General features: G+C 35.5%; 1 protein-coding gene and 1 non-coding gene across 2 annotated transcripts in view; one reads left to right on the top strand and one right to left on the bottom strand.

The window, feature by feature from the left end:
* Window positions 1-20,606, bottom strand: part of IFI44 (interferon induced protein 44) — a 28,746-nt gene extending 8,140 nt beyond the window's left edge. The window contains 7 exon segments of the mRNA XM_060119601.1: window positions 10,066-10,240; window positions 11,423-11,523; window positions 13,604-13,634; window positions 14,419-14,568; window positions 14,709-14,919; window positions 15,619-15,655; window positions 20,171-20,606. Coding sequence (XP_059975584.1) covers window positions 10,066-10,240; window positions 11,423-11,523; window positions 13,604-13,634; window positions 14,419-14,568; window positions 14,709-14,919; window positions 15,619-15,655; window positions 20,171-20,606 — 1,141 coding nt within the window.
* LOC132484730 (U6 spliceosomal RNA) lies at window positions 4,358-4,460 on the top strand. Its single transcript, XR_009531287.1, has one exon. It is a non-coding gene; the product is annotated as a U6 spliceosomal RNA (small nuclear RNA).

Here is a 20,606-nt window from a genome sequence, read left to right as displayed (position 1 = left end):
TAATAGGCATTTATTTACTGCTTACTGTGTTTCTGACACTTTTCAAAAAGTGCTTTATATATAGTCTCTCATTTAATCCTCAAAACAACTCTCTGAGGTATGTACTATAATTATCCCCATTTGCCAGATGAGAAAACCATGTATTATAAATATAAATTAAGTCACTGTATAAACAAAGTCAAAGTATAAACAACAGCATGGGAGATAGGACAATGCATGTAAAATAATCAGGAAGGGGAATTCACTCAGTGGAGCTCTTGCTTTATTGTTTGAGATCAAATATGACCAGTTTAGGAAAACTGTCCTAAGAAGTTTGGACATAATACCATGTAGCTGAAGGGAATTCATTGTAAATCTCTGAATGAAGAATTGCCAGGGAAACAAGGCACATTGTCATGATTTTTGTAGCAAGGTACTATAGTACCTAATTTGCAAACTCTTTATTCATATAGAATAATACTAAATCAAATATAAATTAAAATGGGAGGAACATGGCTCTTGAAGCATAATGTGTCTTCTGTTCTACAGGAGTGTAATTTGACTGCACAAATTAACTCATGTATACACGGGTTCAAACTTCATTAACCAAAAGTAATGTAATTGGAGATAACATTTTTGAAAAGCAAAAGACAAAAGTACCCACTTTATGTGTTCATGATCACCATAAGCCTTGAGTACTATACATTCAAATTTATATTCTACAGGTTGACAAACATACTAAAATAGGACAGATTAATAGTAGCTTAAATTGCAAATATACATCAATAATATGTCTGATATAATGCCAGGAATAACAAAATGTAGCACAGAACACAGCATTTCCAAATACTATCATATATTCAACACCAGGAGAAAATTATCTTCCAATTCAATATTGCATACCTTTAACAAAATTACACGTTTAAAAATTTTTCTGTTGTGATAGTTTTTTTTTTTAAGAATTAGTAGTCTTTGTTTTTATTCAACTTCCAGATTCAACCTTCAGCAGCCTCTTCATTTAGTAGAGCATTGACCACTAGGGGGCAGACATGACCAAGCCATTTAATATGTTTCTATTTGCTATTTCAGATTTTGAATCGAGATGCAGTATGCTCTTGAAGCCAAAGGTATATTTTCTTTAAAACTGCATATCAAACAAACAGAAAAAGTAAGAAAGAAAAAACTAACAATTCAATTTTAAGTCTCTTTTGTTTTCTTATGAGTTACCAAGTTCAAATCTTATCTTTGTTTTCAACTACAATAAAATTAAATTTACAATAGAGACAGATAGTTAATTATTACTTTTTGTTATAAGATTGGCAATGTCCTTCAGAACCTAGGTTTGTATTTCTAATTGCCTACACTAATAATTTAGTTATATATATATTACCTAAATTTATTCTTACAACACATCTGTGAATAAAGTGTTACCATCCTCATCTGTAAGATGGGGAAATTAAAGATTTTTAAAAGATCACAAATTATGTGGCATAATAAGGGTTTAGACCCAGTTTTGTCTAATTCCAAAGTTTGTGTGTGATATTACTTCTTTTTCTCTGTGTTAATTATGAAATATACAGTACATGCAGGAAAGTACATAAAATATAAGTATTTAACTTAAAAATAATAATGAAGCAAATATCCATTTCACCACCACCCTGACCCAAACAAAGGACACGTTTAACTCTTGCAGAAGCACCAGATGAGCTACTCACCCTTCACAACACCCCCTCCACCTTAGAAGGTAATTACCATCTTCATTTTTATGATCATCATTCCCTTTCTTTTGTTTAGAAATTTTGTGAGAGTTATATAAATCTATTCATAGTGTATAGATTCATTCATGTCTTTCTCCTTTTGGTCAATATTATATTTGTAATATTTATCTATACTGTTGTACATAGTTACAGTTCTTTAGTTTTCATTGCTACATAAAATGAAATGCTCTATGTAGTATACCATAATTTATTATCTATTCTACTATTCATAGGCATGGGGGTTGTCTTCAGTTTGGGACTATTATAAATAAGGCTACTACACACATTCTTACACACATCTTTTGATTCACATATAAAAATTGTCCCTAAGATATATAACTGAGTCAAATTGCTAGTTTATCAGGTCTGTCTGCATATCTTCAACTTTATTGGAAACAAAAGTCTATTGACAGGTGAATAAACAAAGAGATGTGGTATATCCACACAATGGAATACTACTCAGCAGTAAAAAGAAGGAACTATTGACTCATGCAGCAACATAGATGAACCAGGTGGACTATTTTATTCTTTTATCCACTATTACTTGTAATACAATATTACTATATTTTTATATGTATTGATAGATATTGAATGTATAACCTTCTCAAAATGAAAAATTAGTTTCCATGGGTAATTAGTTTCCATGGGTAATACACCAAATTAGGATGGGGGGAATCATTTCATCCTGGAGGTTCATTGTCTTTGTAAGTTTTATTTTCATTTACATCTATAAATAAGCCTGCATATCCTTTATTACACTAGATAGTTATGGTAGGGTTTTAAATGATGCTTAATACACCACACATTAATAATACTACTGTGACATTTTACCACCCTTCCCAGTAAAAATGACGTTTTCTGTATGCCATATGTTTTCCGGTAGCTGGAGAAGTCACCAGAGGCCACTGCTCTGTAAATTTTGGTTGCCTCTGGTCTGGATAAAAATACATATAGGTATATGCCAGCCATCAAAAAAAAATACCATAAATAAAAATAAGTTTTTACTGATAGAAGCTTCTAGGTAGCATCTGCTTCCCATTAGGAGGAGGTGGTTGATCCTGATCCTGTCCAATCTCAAACAATTTTATTGTGAGGGACATGACCTTGTTTTAAAAGTGGGTACACTGATTATGAGGAAGCAGCAGTAAAAGACTGCATTCCCAGTGATGGCTTGCCATACTAGGTTGACCCTAGTGTTTCCATAGCCTAAGCCTCTATTCCGCCCAGCTACTCCTTTCCCTCTCCCTCAACCCCTTTTCTTCTCTTTCAATTTCAGATAGATTCATCATCTTTTAGATGGCCTACATAGCAAGACAAGTTTCCTGAGAGAGGACTCCAGTGTCCCTATCTGAGTTAAAATTCCTCTCAGTATGGCGGTGAGCTTCCAGAAAAGCCATCTGCACTCGATTCAACACACCAAGTCTAATTCCCAAGGCTCCCAAATCTCTCTTGGTATGTTGGGACCAGTTTTAGTTAATCCATTACAAGTATAGTTGCCGTTAACTGCTTGTGCTATGAGTGTAATTCAAATATATAATAGGCACCTAAAATATTGTTATTCCTGGAGATCATCAGCTGAAACTGTTGACTCCTAGCTGCAGTTCAATTTAATAGGAATAGGCTTTTCATAATCATCCTTTTCAAAGTTTCAGAGACAAATTCCATCAGTGATACTTACTCATCAAGTGAGGCATAATTCACTCTTTTGGACATCATTCTGATTTCCTGACTACCCTACTTATTTAATGTTCCTTCCACATTCATATCTGATTTAGTCAAAAGAGAAAAGGAGACTCTGACCTACTGGAAATTCAGTGGTGGCATATCTCCCTTCAGACCCACACCGAGCTTAGAGTCACAACATATCCTTCTCAGTTTAAAGGTAGGCTCCTTCTCCAAGACATGATAAAACCAATATGATGAATATAATCAACAAAATGTGACTCAAATTAGAATTGCAACTAACTACTATTGAGGTGGATCATCAAGGGTAGTTGATGTCTTTTCAGTAAATAACTAAATCAGAGTTCTTAGGTTAGTCTTGTAGTTTGGCTTCAGTGTCATTCTCTTTCCCAGAGAGGGGAAAAATCCAGGCTCTTCTCTCTGAATTAGCAATAAGTTGGTATTATATCTGAGAGAAACAGTTAAAAGTGTTTTTCTCTCGCTCTGAGACATTCAGGAAAAAAGTGATGCAACACTATAGATTTTGTGTGCTTTCTTTCCATCTGCCACAATTCCCCCTTTGCTTTCATTTGTTACTTACTTATTACCATATTTCATTCCCTGGGTGTGTCTCTATACTGTTTACCTCAAGGGCAGATAGCTGGAATCACTCTGCCAAGGCTTCCCCTTCTGTCCACTCCCATCAAGAAGGAAAGACAAGTAGTGATGGGACCGTCCTACGTGTCACCAGCAGGGCAGCACTTACAGTCAATCTTAGTTAAGGATACATGAGGGGCGTCACTATCAAGTCCATTGTGTTTTTTACCAAGATGCCAGTCAAATTCAGAGAAATTGAACTAGTTTTCTGAGTATCAATGTCTCCCTTTGGTGAGATATGGTAGTGTAGTCTTGAACACAATACAGGTGAATCTGGCAAGATAAAATAAATTTTCTGCTGGATGCTCACTTCAAAGCACATATACTAAAACTGGAACGATACAGACATTAGCATCGCCCCTGTGCAAGTATGACAGGCAAATTCGTGAAGCATTCCATATTAAAGAAAAGAAAAGACAAGAAGAGAAGGGAAGAGAAGAGAAGAGAAGAGAAGGGAAAAGAAAGAAAAGAAAAGAAAAAATTTTTCTGTTGGAGTTGTGTGATTGCATCATCACTGTTATCTTTACCCCTATATACACATAGGAACCACCCCCCAATGGTTTTTCTATGTTAGATTGACCCAGTCATGTCAGCCAATTCTTCATGCCCTTGGCATCACCAGTCTTTATCAACATATATTTTAATTACCCATTCCAGGTCTTTTTCAAACTGCTGCTATATGTGTGATACGGAATTTGGTAAGTCCATATGATGTTATGTCTCTTAGCTCATTTTTGTACACAGGCAACAGTGAAAAGTATACTTTGATTGATAAATTGTAACTTAGGAGACTGAGTTTATTCACGTTGTATTGTTCCAAATCTTTAATAGTATCCTCAGCCATGGTTACACCCAAAGGATAAGCAAAGTCAAAGTCTAACACCCAAAGGATAAGCAAAGTCAAAGCCTAATATGTGGTTATTCTAGTCAGGATGCAGTTGAAGCCACCTGGGCTACCAGTAAGGGTCCAGTGTTGTCAACTGCCATTCCGTGCTCTTGAGGAATCTTACCCAAAGTCATCTTTTGGAAATTATTTTCCCATTCACAATCCGGATAGCATATTATCACATCAGCAATTTCTGTAAAGGAGGATGTCATTGTTCCATCCAATATTTATAGCTCAAGTAAAAATATCCCCATTTATTTTATGTACCCAAGGAGATAACATCCAAGGAATAGACCAATGCATCAGTCTTTGTATTCTAACCCCGTATGAGCCAGCAGCCAGGTTTTATCTGGTGGTCATTGATATGACCCATTGTAATTCTTCTACAGAATTTCCACATATGTCCATAATTTAATTTTCCTCACAGTGGTATTTTTAATTATCCAATCCTAAAGTGTTACTTCAGTAGGATAAAATTCATAGGTTCACCATTTTTAACAACAGAAACTAAGAATTCTTCTGGTCGTTCTGTCCTCTATTCCAAAGGTGGGGCTGCAACCTGTTCATGGATACCATGTACTTTCCCAGAGTCACATCTAGTTACTATTCTATTTCTATGTTATCCATCATTGGATCTGATCCATCATTATTGGAATAGCTCTCTGACATTACCTATAATATAATGGATATTTCATGTCTTTCAGTGATGGGAGCTATTTCTATCAAAGCCCAATTTCAGGACAACAAAGGTCTCTTGGAGTGACTACATCTAGCTATTGCCATCAGGTTACTTGCAGGTCCAAATATCTCAGTAGTCACCAAGTGAGAGCAGTTATAGACTTCTTCCTGAGAATTTAGTCTACATATGTCTTCATAGTAGATATTTTCAAAATAATTCATGTGACAACATTACATGGACTTGATTTTGCTACTTGAGCTATAGCTCTTCCTTTGTAAATATATCAGTCTCTTTTGTTCCAGATCCCATTCAAACTCAGATTTCTCTTTGGTCATTTGATATATAAAGGATAATAACATCTTAGGTACAACATATGTACCCTCCAAGATTCAAATAACCTTAAAAGCCATTGAGCCTCATTCTAAGTAGTAAGCCCTGGCATATATTATGTACTGTCTTTGGAAAGTCTCTTGTGATTACAGCCCATGTTTTTCACTCAAAATTGAACTGAATAAACTATCACAATTCTCATTTTTTCCCTGGCTTTCTTTTCTTATAGAGAAGCTATCATGGTAGTATCATCGTTATAAAGCAACTGACTTTTGATAATGATCAAGTATAAATCTTATTAGGTTATGACAGTATACTAGAGAATATAAGTATCTTTGAGGGAGGATAGAGAATGTATACTGTTGTTAGTCCCATGAGCAAGTAAACTAATCCTGGCTTTCTTTTGATATGGGAATGGAAAACAAATTGTATAATTTGTTATTATATATATAATATGGTATATTATATGTATATATTAGATAGACATATACATACATTATTATTGGTCTCAATTCTTCACTCTCTTCTGCGGTCACACACTTGCCATGACCTCACTGGGAGAGAGGGGGGAATTTTTCAGCCCCTTGGTTTTGGTGTGCCCATATAACTTGCTTTGGCCAATGGCAAGTGGGCAGAAGTGATGATGTGTTCATTGTATGCTTAGGCTTTAAGGGACATTGCATGGCTCCCCTTGCCTTCTTGCAATTCTGCCACACAACAGGAAGAGCTGTCCCTAGGAAGCTACTGTCTTATCAGTTTCAGAATGCACAGATATGGAGTGGAACAGCCCCAGCCAACCTACCCCAGCAGCCATAGCCTGAAGTATAACCTTTCAGCTGAGCCCAAGCTGGGATAACCAACCTTCAGCCAGACTCAGACACAGATGATAATAAGAGATTCTTATTGAAGGCACTAAAGTTTGACGTGGCTTCTTAGGCACTGAGAGTTAACCAAAAATAAAGTACTGATAGGTCAAATCTCTTATATCTCTCATTTAAAATATTTAATTAAGTACTTAATTTGAACTTGTGGATTTAAGTTGAAATCTTAATACATTTTCATCATATATTGGGAAATTTAGAATAACTTTAGGTTCACTATGATTCTAAGACCAAGATACTAGATCTATAAGAATCTTTTAGTACTCAGGAAGATTTGATCAAACAATAGAATTGATAAAATAAGAAATTAAATATATTAAATTTGAGATGAAGTTTTAAAAATTTGGAAGTCTTGACTCATTAAATTTTTAGAAAAAAACAAAACCTTTTTCAAATGTCTTTTAAAAGGAGTTGGTATTATCGATTAAAGCTAAACATGTACACACTCCATGACACAGCAATTCTGTCCTAGATATATACCCAACAGAAATGTTTCCATATGTTCTCCAAAGGCATATGCTGGAATGTTTATAGTGACACTATTTGTAATAGTGACAAACTGGAAACTACCTAGCTGCTCATCAAAGGTAGAATAGAAGAGAATGAATAATCTTTATCATTGTACAATAATATAAATCAAATACATTATCATATTAAAATTAGACTCAGAAGAATAAATAGTGCATAATACTATTTATGTGAGGAATAAATAAGAACAAGACCAATCTACCCAATTAAAAGTCAGAATAGTGGGTATACTAGGTATGATCGTAGATAATGTTGCAATTAAAGGTCTGAACAGTGGATATCCTAGATAACTAGACCTGGCATAAACGGGACTTATTTTGTGCTGGTGATGTTCTATTTCTTATGTGAGTTCTAATTTCATGGATTTGTAAAGTTTGTAAAAATATATCCTTGCACTTTTGAACCATGCACTTTTTATGAGTATATGGTACTTTAATAAAATACTTTTTATTAAAGTTTAAAAAGTTTTTCTTAATTTAACCATTTTAGACTTACTAATAAGATCTTTTAGCAAACTTTTTAATCTAAATGAGGAACTAGATACAAAACTTCCTGATCTATGAGATACATATTATGGTGCCTCTCCAGCTCAGTTAATCCAACAGTAGCCATGTCCATGATTAAATTTCTTCTTCTAATAATAAATCACTCTTCCTGGTCAGACATGACCTAAGATGGGCTGATCATATTTCCTTGCTCTTCTTGGTAAAGTAATTTTTCCTGGGGGAGGGAGGTTAGGTGCATGACTTGAGCTAGATCAATTGCAGTCGTTTTGGGGGAGTATTTCACAATGAAACTAGAAAAGAAAAGTCCTTTCTTTTCAGGTCACAAGACTGAATGAATGTCAGCCTGAAACTTGGACTCAAAAGATGAAGGATTTATCAAGATTGCTAGTGTGAGAGAATGACAGTAATATACAGAAAGAAAGAATCAAAAGGCTGTGGTGTATATGTGTGTGTGTGTGTGTGTGTGTGTGTGTGTGTGTGTGTGAGAGAGAGAGAGAGAGAGAGAAAGAAAGAATAGCTTTTGAATAGCTTTTGAATCCTTAGATTCAACAATTCCTGACGCCAATTCAATTCAATCCCAGCCTTTTCTGTTGTTGGATTACTTGATCCAGTACTATAGTCCTCTTTTTTATTCATGTAGTTCAGGTTGAGTTTTGTCACTTGAAATTAAAATAGTCGTAATTGACAGAGTAATCAAACTATAGTCCCTCTCAGTTTAGTCCTCTGGAACTCATTAATATTAATTGCCACATCCTTGAAGAAGTGTTCAGATATTCAAATAAAAATGGCTTTAGGAGGCTTCCCTGGTGGCGCAGTGGTTGAGAGTCCGCCTGACGATTCAGGGTACATGGGTTCGTGCCCCAGTCTGGGAAGATCCCACATGCCATGGAGCAGCTAGGCCCGTGAGCCATGGCCACTGAGCCTGCGCGTCCGGAGCCTGTGCTCCGCAACGGGAGAGGCCACAACAGTGAGAGGTCCGCGTACCGCAAAAAAAAAAAAAAAAAGAAGTAACATAAGAAAGCAAAATTAAGATGACTTGGTTGAAGATCAGAAGATGCTGACAAGTCATATTAAAATAAGCTTTGTCAGAATCACATGCACATACCACACACACTCAAGTGAGACTCGGGTTTTACAAAAAGAAACTTTAATTTTTCACAGATACAGCACATAATTTTAAAAGAAATTATAATTTTTTTTACAATTAATGACTTTAAATTGTCCTGTTCCTCTTTGTAGGTATTATGATCTTGTATGTGTAACTTCATTCCAGACTTAAATAAAATACCCCCCTCAGGTTCAACTACTTCTCTTTTTCCTATGTTTCCTCATCTCATACTGTTTACTCTTCTATGATGAGATTAAAAACTTTTTAATATGCAAAGCATTCACTTATTTTCTTTACTTACACCTGATCATTTCTTTCCTCTGATCTCTTAGTAAAGAGAAACAAAGTATTCTTCATGGATTATTTAGGGAAAATCAACCAGCAGGAAGAAGAAACATTGGGCTACAGGAGGTCTAAGCCAACCCTGACTTTGGGAATTCATGCACCATGAGGAAGAGAAGGAATAGAAAAACCAAGATGGCAGAGTCAGGACAGCAATAGTAGTAGTGTGAGAGTTTCGCAGGAGTTTGTGAGTGAGAGAGATCTAGAGATGATATGATACTCTGATTTGCCACAAGCTAAAATAAGATTTGAGTTTAGATTGATACTTCTGTCTGATCTTTGATTGGAACAGTGTAGTGTGTACTATGCACAGGCTGATAACAGAAAATACACATAACACTAAAATCTGAGGTCGTAAACAGTAAAGGCACACACCTCTACCCAGAACTGACCACTCTGCATTAAGAGGGACTTTGACAAGGGAGAGGCATTGAAAAGTCAAGTCAATAACAGTGGAAGTATAAGGTCTGAAGGAAGAACCAATAATCAAAGATCACATCTGATCAGAAACAATGCTGAGCCAATCCCATTCTGGGTCCCAAGCAGCAAAGCCCGTTTTAACAGAAGAGGGCAAGGATACTGTTTGGGGTGTTCAGACAGTGGGAATGACTGAGGTCAATCATTTCAAATATTTCATTTTAAAATAAGACAAGGGGGATGAGAAGTAGTATAGATCCTCTAGGATGTACCCAAACCAGAAGTAGCCATGTAGCTGACACCTTCAAGCTTCTACACCTCAAGAACATCTACTTGTTTCCTCAAGAGGCAAATCCTCTAAGAAGTCAACTGCAGCCCACAGCATCTGTCTCAATGCAGAGAAGTTCAGAACGTCCATGACAGTCTCCAGCTCCCACTCTGAGGTATAATTACTAACCACAAAGATGTCAGAAAGAGCAAATCCAAGTTCTCTGTGAACTACCTCTAGCTGCAATACAGAATTTAAAACCCAGAAATCTTAAAACAGTGGAAAATACAATTTTATGTTGATATAAATTATGAAAGCAATATCAAAAAGTAGGAACTTGGCAATACTTGTCCTGTTGGAGAATGTGGAGACAGAGATCTGGCCCCATAAAGGGATTTCTTCAAGAACTTCGCAAGTCAAGTTCTAATATCACTGCTAATTTTCATTTAGAACACACATAATAGATTCAATATGAATTGCAAACTAAAGATAATAGATCCATACAAACTACTCTGATAGAAGGATTTTTGTTTGTTTGTTTGTTTGCTTGGTCTTTTTTGCAGTACGCAGGTCTCTCACTGTTGTGGCCTCTCCTGTTGCGGAGCACAGGCTCCAGATGCGCAGGCTCAGTGGCCATGGCTCACGGGCCTAGCCGCTCCATGGCATGTGGGATCTTCCCAGACTGGGGCATGAACCCGTGTACCCTGAATCGTCAGGCGGACTCTCAACCACTGCGCCACCAGGGAAGCCCCCTAAAGCCATTTTTAAATGACTCCATGCCTCCCATACACGCTGCTTTTTCCTTTATTGATGTATTGACTTATGCTGCCCCCAGGGCCTCAATATTTTCACCTTTTTGTCCCTTCACTTCCTGAAGTAGTCCTCGTCCTTGAAAGTCATTTCCCAGTACCACCCAAGTAATGAAATCTTCCCCCATCCACTTTAATACAATTTTTTCATTCTCTAAACTTTCAAGCATATTATTTTTAATCATTTCTATTTATCATACTCAATCATATCATATTATTTTGTCAATTTTTTCTTATACTATCCCCCATCCCTTCACCTCTACCTATAAAATCATATGCTTTTTAGCACAGGGAAATTGTTTTAATTATCTGTGTATTTGATTAGAGACTACCACACTGGCTTGATCATTCAAGGTAATCAATAAATATTAGTTGAATTGAACCTAACTGAATTAAATTATAATAAATGGAATTATCTGTGTCAGTGTAAAGATAAATATATATTTAACTTTTAAAACTTCGGAAATGAATCTGAATTATCCCAAGCAATTGTTTTAATTCTTCTTAAACTCAGTAGGTATTTATTTTTATTTTTATTTTTATATGCAGTAATATATCATTATAGTGACATAGTACCCCAGAAAATGTGTTTACAAATGGCATCATCCATTACTTTGAGTTTCACAGGCACACATCTGTATATGTCTATAAGGTCACCTTTTGTAATCAGATCCAAGTTATCCACATGAGTGAGCAACACCACATGGACCACACCTATGCTGAAAAGATCCATATTGTTTTCATTATTATAGAAAACATCAGTAGTTTTCATTTAATCAGTTATCTGTTATGGGATAGGCTATCTATGGAGCAATTTCAGAGACTTGGGAAGGTTCCCTATCCCCCACAAAAACAATCCCCCTTAACTACTCATTCATAGCTGGAATTCCTTTGACACAGGAAGTTTCCTTCATTGCCTCTTATGGGAAAAGACAAGGCTTCAAATGAAACCACCTCTTGGAATAGGTAACTAAAATATATGCTATAATATTACTGATTGATTTCATATCCTGTCCAAACAGTTGTGTTTTTATGGAAACTAGACAAAAGACCAAAAGGACTCTAAAAAAACAAAATGGGAGAGAAGAGGCCTCAAGAAGGAGATGGAATTTGTCAAAACATCACAAATAAATTGCTCCAATGTCCCAAAGAGAATGGATAACAGAGCCAAGAAATGCTAGTAAGGCACCCTAATTCCCTAATCCTATTTACCTTCTCCAAAGCCTTTATGCTACCTCTCCCTACTCAACATCTTACTTTACTGCCTCTTTTTCTTACTGAAATGTTCTTTTCCACTCTCTAATCCTTTCAGACACAAAGGGGAAATTTAGGACTCTTGGTAAATAAATGTATGCTGGGATGCCATGGTAGCAGATAGTGAGAACTGCACTAAGCTCTTCATCTATATTATTTTGTTTAATCTTTACAGTAAATCTCTGAGGTAGGAGCTATTATTGTACTAATTTTATAGATCAGAAAATTGAGGCACAGTTTGAGCCACCTGCAGAAAGTCACACAGCTAGTGAGTGATTGATTTGATTGAATCACACTGATTAACCAGGGAATATTCACATATGCAACTTCTTAAGTTCTTCCTCCTGTCCCCTGTGTATAACTGATTCACTTTGTTATAAAGCAGAAACTAACACACCATTGTAAAGTGATTATACTCCAATTAAAACGTTTTAAAAAATGTAATTATGAATTCTGTTCTTGTCACTCTTCTAATAAACCTATCATGTTCCTTCAAAAAAATAAAAGAAATAAAAAAAATAAGAGAGGCTGGATAGATTTATTTGAAAAATTTTTTGAACAAACTGTTATAAAAGGTGCATGATACTTAAATGAGATATAGAAATGGGTAATATTTGATAAATTAAGAGCAGCTATTACTTTCAAATGTGATAAGCGTATCATGGCTATGTTTAATAAAAGACACATATGACCTTATGTGTATATATGTATTTATATGTATTTAAATGCATATTCATTTATGGATGAAATATTATGACTTCTCAGATCTTCTTCCACATAATACAGGAGAGGAGAAAGTGGGTAGGCACAGATGAAACAAGATTGACTATAGATAAAAAATTGTTAAAACTATGTAAATTCAAATTCATTAAATTGTTTTGTCCACTTTTGCATAGGTTTAACATTCTCTAAATAAATATTTCTTTTAAAGAATATTTTAAAATAAACTTAACTACCTCTACATTATAACTTTAAATTAAAGAATGAAAGAAGTTTGCATGAATATAAAAATAAAGCATTCTCTGTTTCTGGATAAAAACACTGGATATGTAAAGTTGTGTATCAACATTCAATATATAATTTTAATGTAATTTCAATCAAAGCACCAACAAATCAAACACAAATACAAACAATCAAATAAAACACTAACAAGTTCATTTAGAAAAGGAAAAGTATATGTATAAAATAGTCCAAAACATGTGAGAAATGAATAATGAATATGACATCCAGGTGGTTATCAAGACATAATTGATTGCTATGGCAATTAAAACAATTAGACAATACGGTAATAAAAACAATATTATAAAGGAACTGAAAAATACATTAAAGGACAAACTATAGATTGCAAAAATAAATACCCATATTTAGAAGGGAAAGATACAACATTCAATAAAAGATGTTAGCACATTCACCTATTCATTTGGAACAAGGTGAATTAATAATTAACTTAAGATCTAAATGTTTATAAAAAGGAACCAGAAAGTTTTTTAAAAAGGCAGACTAAAGTAGCTTTTCTCTTTAATCTCTTCCTTCCTCTTGCCTGGAACACCGACAGTGCTTAGCATGAACATCTAGAGAACATAAAGATGAAAACCAGATGTCTTAGTCAGCTTGGGCTGCTATAACGAGTTACCGTATTGGGTTACTTAAGCAACAAACTTTTATTTCTCATAGTTCTGGAAGCTAGGAAATCCAAGATCAAGGTGCTGGTAAATTTTGTGTGTGGTTAGACCCTGGTGTGTAGACAGCCACCTTCTTGATGTGTCCTCATATGGCTGCAAGAGAGGTCATCTCTCTTGTGTCCTTTCTCACAAGGGCACTAATTGCATTCATGAGGGCTTCACCGTCATGACCTAATCACTTCCCAAACTTGCTCTGTCTCCAAACATCTTCACACTATGGATTAAGGCTTCAACATGTGAATGGAGGGTGGGGGGCAAACATTACATCCATAGCCTTATGCTGAGGATCTCAGAACAGAAAGTCAGAAGGACACATGAGGTTAATAACCTTCCACACTTGCCCAAAGTGGCCTACCTTCAAACTTTCTGTTACATAAGAAAAATCACCCTTGTGAGTAAATTGATGTAGTTAGACTTCTGTTTCACATAGCCAAAAGCAACTGAATGTATAACAACATTCAAAGTTGTTATAACAACTATGAGAGAAGAAACCTATGGATGTTTTAATTCTTTATAAAATAAAATATCAAAAAGCAGAAAAATATCTTGAACAAGTGTAGTTTAATAAAATAAATGCCAGTGCACTAAACTAGAGTCTAATATTGTTGATAGTGGGCAAAAATAAACATTTCAAGTATCAATTATACTTTCTCAATAATTAGTCAAATCTTACCTGGTATCTGTCAGGAATGCAGCCTTCTAAGATATAGGGTATGTCATCCATGCACAGCCCTTCTTCTTTCTCACTCAGCCCCATTGAGTCACACAGAATAAATGGCAGGGTGTTGCCATTCTTCCCATCCTTAATGAAATATGTTCTGTACTGCAGAGGGAAAAAAAGCAACTTTAAAAGTTCATTTTCTAAAAAACTGTAAATTGAAATGAAGTGTACATGTAATGAAATTGATCAGCAAAAGACTTCAAATATAATTAACTTGAACAAAGAAGCAAAGGCTGAGTGACCTAGAATAGACTCATCTTTTCAGATACCCCAGTTGTCTTAGACCCCACCAAAGCCTGGTTTGTTACATGGCCTCAGAAAACAGACTTCACTGAGTTGAAAAAGCTAGACTTCCCGGCTCCAATTGGACCCAAAAGCAGAATTCGTATTTGGTGAACCAGGCCTCCATATGGTTCATAAGTTCTTATAGCAGACAATAAGCTCTCCTTGAGCCTGTTTAGACAAGACAATTTTAACAGTTGACTAAGGTTAGGTCACAAGCCTCGACCATAAATTTTCCTAGAATTCAGTCTCTTTTCTCATATGTTATTATTTATTTTTGATTAACATCTTGTATAAAAAGACATGAAAATATCTATCTCAAATCCTATTGTAAAAGAAGTAAAAGTAACAGTTTTAACTAAAGCCAATCAGACATAAAACTTTCAGATTTAAGCATATATAAACCTTGGAATAAACAGCAATTATGTTAAACATGAAGATAAATTATCAATAATAAACTTCAAAAACCACAACATAATACGTGACTTTTGAGGTTTATAGAGGTAGAAAATTTCTAACATGTTCTTGAAGTTCATGATAGGTATTCCTCACCTGCCAACCACCCCTGCTCTGAAGTAGTTGAAACCAACCATAGCTGTAAGAATTCTAAGCAAAAGTGTAGACATTCAGAAAAATAATTATTTCCTTTCAAGTATATAAAAACATTAGAAATGTCTTACATACACTCAGTATTCTTTTTGTTTTAACATTACTATTATGAAATATTTTATGATTATAAATATAACTTGTTCTTGGTGATCCACAAGTTATCTGCTATAATTTGTGCTACGAATTTTATTGACAAAACCTATAATAGAATAAGTCTAAGATAATGAATAGAATAATAGAACATTAAGAACATTGACTTACTCAGTGATCCCATCCATCCTCCTTTTGTCCAATAAATCTAGAGAAATAATCAAAGAATAATGAAGATTACAAGTTGTTGAACGACTGGCAATGAATGAATGCCATTAATTCACTAGGAAAAAATATAAAAATAGCCTTTCTGTAGGAAGAGTGCAGTATGATGAAAAGCAAGTGGAGAAAATTATGGGAAATCTTAACATATTTCATTTGAAGAGTCCAGAACTAGACTCAATGTAGGCACTGCAAGACTATAGTGTCAGCAGATCTTTTCTCACCAAATTACTCAGCAGTAATGGGTGGCCCACTCCAACATGAGAGATGAGGGCTGGAGTCCTCTCTGAATCAGAGAAGCAAGGTCTAGAGGCATCGACAGGCTAGGGAAAGACTGGAAACACTCTAAAATATTTTCTCCTCCATAAATCCAATAGGTCTGAAAGGGATAATGAGCAAGGACACACAAATCAAAAAACCACAGGCACCAGATTTTCTCCAAAACCTACTATCAACAACTGGGCTTCCTAGAACTTCCAATCCAACTGATTTTCTTCTTGGTACAGAAAAGAATGTAGTACTTGTGCATAGCCAATCAGAGCACAGTGAGTGGTTCAGGGGTGGGCTTAGGTCTTCATTTGAACCAATGAGACTAAGGCCCAGAATTCTTTTGTTTCTTGGAAAGATATAATCTTTTTTTTAATAAATTTATTTGTTTGTTTGTTTGTTTTTAATTTTTGGCTGTGTTTGGTCACCCTTGCTGTGTGCAGGCTTTCTCTAGTTGCGGTGAGTGGGGCTACTCTTCCTTGCAGTGTACAGGCTTCTCATTGTGGTGGCTTCTCTTGTTGCAGAGCACGAGCTCTAGGCACACAGGCTTCAGTAGCTGTGGCATGTGAGCTCTTGAGCGCAGGCTCAGTAGTTGTGGCGCACGAGCTTAGCTTCTCCACGGCGTGTGGGATCTTCCCAGGCCAGGGCTCAAACACGTGTCCCTTGTATTGGCAGGCAGATTCTTAACCACTGCACCACCAGGGAAGCCCTGAAAAGAGATACTCTTTTATGGTGGATTTAAAACTGAAAGGATTAGGTGTAGAGATGCTGGTAATTCTCTAAACAACAAAAAAAAAAATACTGTGTGGAACATTTATAAATATAGCTGTATGTATGGTTACAAAGAAAGCCTCTTTAAATTACCAAAAGTAGAAATAGTGAAGAACTGCATTCAATGACTGCAATATAATAAAACTGGAAAAGGACAAGCATAAACAAAGAGAAGGGCAATGTCTTAGGGTTTTACAAATCACTTTTTAGATACTTTAACATCCAAAAGGAAATTAAAAATCACAATAGTAAATATGTAGGAAATAACAAAAATATAAATGCTTCTTATCAATCTTGGGATAAAAGTACCTTTCATGAATACCAGGAAAGAAGGAAAGGAATAGAAAAGAATAGAGGGGAACAAACCTTAGAAATATAAGAATATATTAATAACAAAAAGACAAATTCATAAATTGAAAAAAGGGATAAATTAATATAGTAATTAATTAATTTAAAATATGAAATAAATAAATTACTAACTAGTCTAATCAAAGAAAGCCAAATTCACAAAATGTCACACCACAGGTCACATACCAGAATGGCTACATATTGTAAAACCAGTGATAAAAGGTTTGGGGAAAGATTTAGAGTGACAGAAAGTCTCATACATTGCTTGTAGTGGAATGGTATGACAGTGTTGGAAAACTTTATCAGTATCTACCGAAACTGAAAATATACATACCCAATGACCCAGAAATTTCATATTTATACTCTTTAAAAAATTATGTATATACATGAACCAAAAGACACGCAGAAGAATATTTATAGCAGTATTATTTGTGATAGCTCCAAACTGGAAAACCCAAATGGTCACCAAAAGTGATTTGATTTTTTTTTAAAGTGTGATGGAATCATTACAATGGAATATTATATAAAAATTAAAAGGAAAAAATTACTACTACATATAATACTATGGATGAATCACTAGGGAGTTATAAGTTAAAATAGCTGTCCTGGGATACATTCACTTACTTTACCAGGGAAAGAAAAAAAAAAAAGTGACTGGGACTAATTTTCTTATAAATATGCTAATAATCTTGTCTCCTGGGAAATAAACTAATGATATTTGCTACAAGGAGAGTACTTATCTATTGAATGTCTTTGACAGGATGTTCCTGGCTAAGAATTACTTACAGTAAATAAATCCAGATTTTATGGATTTATGAGGCATGTCTTCCCAGAAATGTCACATAAGCTGATTGTCTCAGTCTGCTCAGGCTGCTGTACATATTACCATGGACTGGGTGGCTTAAACAACAGAAAATTATTTCTCGCATTCTGGAGGCTAAGTCCAAGATCCAGGTGTGGGCAAAGCAGGTTTCATTCTGAGGCCTTTCCTCTTGGCTTGTAGGAAAGTGGCTGCCATCTTGCTATGTGCTTGCAAGTCATTTTCTTGTGGATTCGTGGGGAGAGGGAAAAAGCTCCCTGGTGTCCCTTCTTATATGGAAACTTACTTTATCCCTATCAGATTAAGGTCCCATTCTTATCACCTCACTTAACCTTAATTACTTTCTAGAGACCCTGTCTCCATGTATACTCACACAGGAGGTTAGGGCTTCAACATGCCTTAATCGTAATTTGGGAGCCCATATCACTGGCATATAAATGTTCCATAATCTAACCACTCTTCAATATGTAAGGTGGCCCACAAACTTCATTTAAAAACCCTGCCTTCTGTTCTTAGCCAGAAAACGTATGTCTAATATGGGAAGGAAAAAATTAGGAGCCACACAGAATATCTTGGTACTCTTCCTGACTTCTCTGAGATTTTTGATAGCCTTTATTCTTGAAATTATTAGTAAAACTTGATACTCGGTAAGACATCTGATTTGCAGAGGTCTGATTTTATAATCCAATCCATTGTATTAGCCCAACCTCTCACACATAATATTGAATGAAAGAGGCCAGACACAGAAGAACAAACACTTTGGTATAGTTCCAGTTATATAAAATTGAAAAATTATAAGTATTAATTAATGTTACTATGAGCCAGAATAATCGTTACCTTTGGTTAGTAATAACTGAGAGGAGTCATAAAGGAGTCTTCTGAAACAATGGTAATAATCTATTTCTTCATCCGAGTACTGTTTACATGACTGTATCCAATTTATAAAAGTTTGTCAGTTGGTACACTGATCAATTGTGCATTTCTGTTTATATATTATACTTCAATAAAAAGTTTACTTAACTGATCAGTTAGGGTCAACATCATGATGTATCCATGTAAATTTATCAGACTTCAACAACAACAACAAAAAGCTTTAAGCTGTTTGGGGCAGCCAGAAGAAAGATCAGATCACTCAAAGAGAAACAATAAAAAAAAATACTGCAAGTAAATAAATCTGGCCTAAGGTTTTCCACAGTAACACCAAAGCTGTGGAAACATTACAGTATCCCCCAGAATAAAATGTGATCCATGAATTATGTACTCTGCTAGTCATTTAAGTATAAAAACCACAATTAGTTTGCAAACGCAAATGCTCAGGGAATACTACTCCCAGGAGCCCTTCTTTTAAGTGGATAGATATAAACAAGTATTTCGTAGAAGAAATATAAATAAGCAATACACATAGACTCATTAACAATCAGGGATAAGCAAAAAATAAAACAAGAAACGATCTTTTGACCATCAAATTGGTGAAGATTCTAAATATTGCTAGTAGCAAAGACTGGCAAGGATACAGGGAAAGAGTCATTTCTATAACACTCCTGGGGATAGCGCAGACAACTGAAGCTTTTGAAAGGGATCTATTGAAATGCAAATGTACATAAGTCTTAAACAGCAATTCCACTACCAGGAAGTTACCATAGAGAAGTATTTTTGTGCACAGTTATATGCATACAGATATTACAGGAGCATTGTTTATAACAGCAAATATAAGAAACAATTTAAATGTCCTTTAGTAGAAAAATAGGTAAATTAACTTTGGTCTTTTGATATATGGATATGACAGGAAACTGCAGCAGAAAGGATTGAGTACCAGTCAAAAGAAGTTCAAGCTCTGGTTTCTTTTTGACAGGCTCACAGTCTTCAAGGTTGCTTTCTGTGCTCTCTCTCTCTTCCTTTCACCCTACCGCTTCATCCCCACCCGTTCCCCACACTCCTCTCACTGTCGTGGCCTCTCCCATTGCGGAGCACAGGCTTGGGACACGCAGGCTCAGTGGCCATGGATCACGGGCCTAGCCGCTCCGCGGTATGTGGGATCTTCCCAGACCGGGACACAAACCAGTGTCCCCTGCATCGTCAGGCGGACTCTCAACCACTGCGCCACCAGGGAAGCCCCCTGTATATTCTCCTTTTGACCATGGTTGTGTTGTAGAAAACAATTTGTGGCCAGGTTTCAGTCTGGGCCACCTGGAGATAAGGACAAGTATAAAAGTTATTGTTTCTTACAGGAATGAGTCAGCTAGAACCCTCCAAACATAAAGAGAACTCTATATAGCGTTATCTGGTTAAACCTACTTTCACATCGAAAAACTTCACATTCCTGGAAGGAAATACAACATTGAGGTAGTCCAAGTTTGTCCATTGTATTTATGCTAATAGCCACCTCTTTTTTCTCTAGGTTTATATTGAATTCAGAATTTCTATCACTTTCACAAAGCAACATAGATAGTTGAAATGGCCCTATCTTGCATTCTGAAATTGTAGTCTCTTGAAAGGCAAAAAGGATAATGAAATAGTCTTCCGGGTAGCTCTTTTGCACATATGCCCCAACAATGTGATCTTCACTATAAATCACTGTTATAGTAGGTCCTTGTTTAGAGCATCTCTGAAGCAAACTTTCACTAGAGAATTCATGGACACTGGCCTTATAGAGAAGGCTAAACTGCTTTTCTCCAAAATAATTTTGCAGCTTTTTTTCTTGCATCCATGTCAAACAAGTTGTCATTGTCAT

The sequence above is a fragment of the Mesoplodon densirostris genome, chromosome 2, assembly GCF_025265405.1.
Source record: "Mesoplodon densirostris isolate mMesDen1 chromosome 2, mMesDen1 primary haplotype, whole genome shotgun sequence".
NCBI lineage: Eukaryota > Metazoa > Chordata > Mammalia > Artiodactyla > Ziphiidae > Mesoplodon > Mesoplodon densirostris.
Note: the sequence above shows the minus strand (reverse complement) of the source record. Positions and strands in the feature narration are given on the sequence as shown.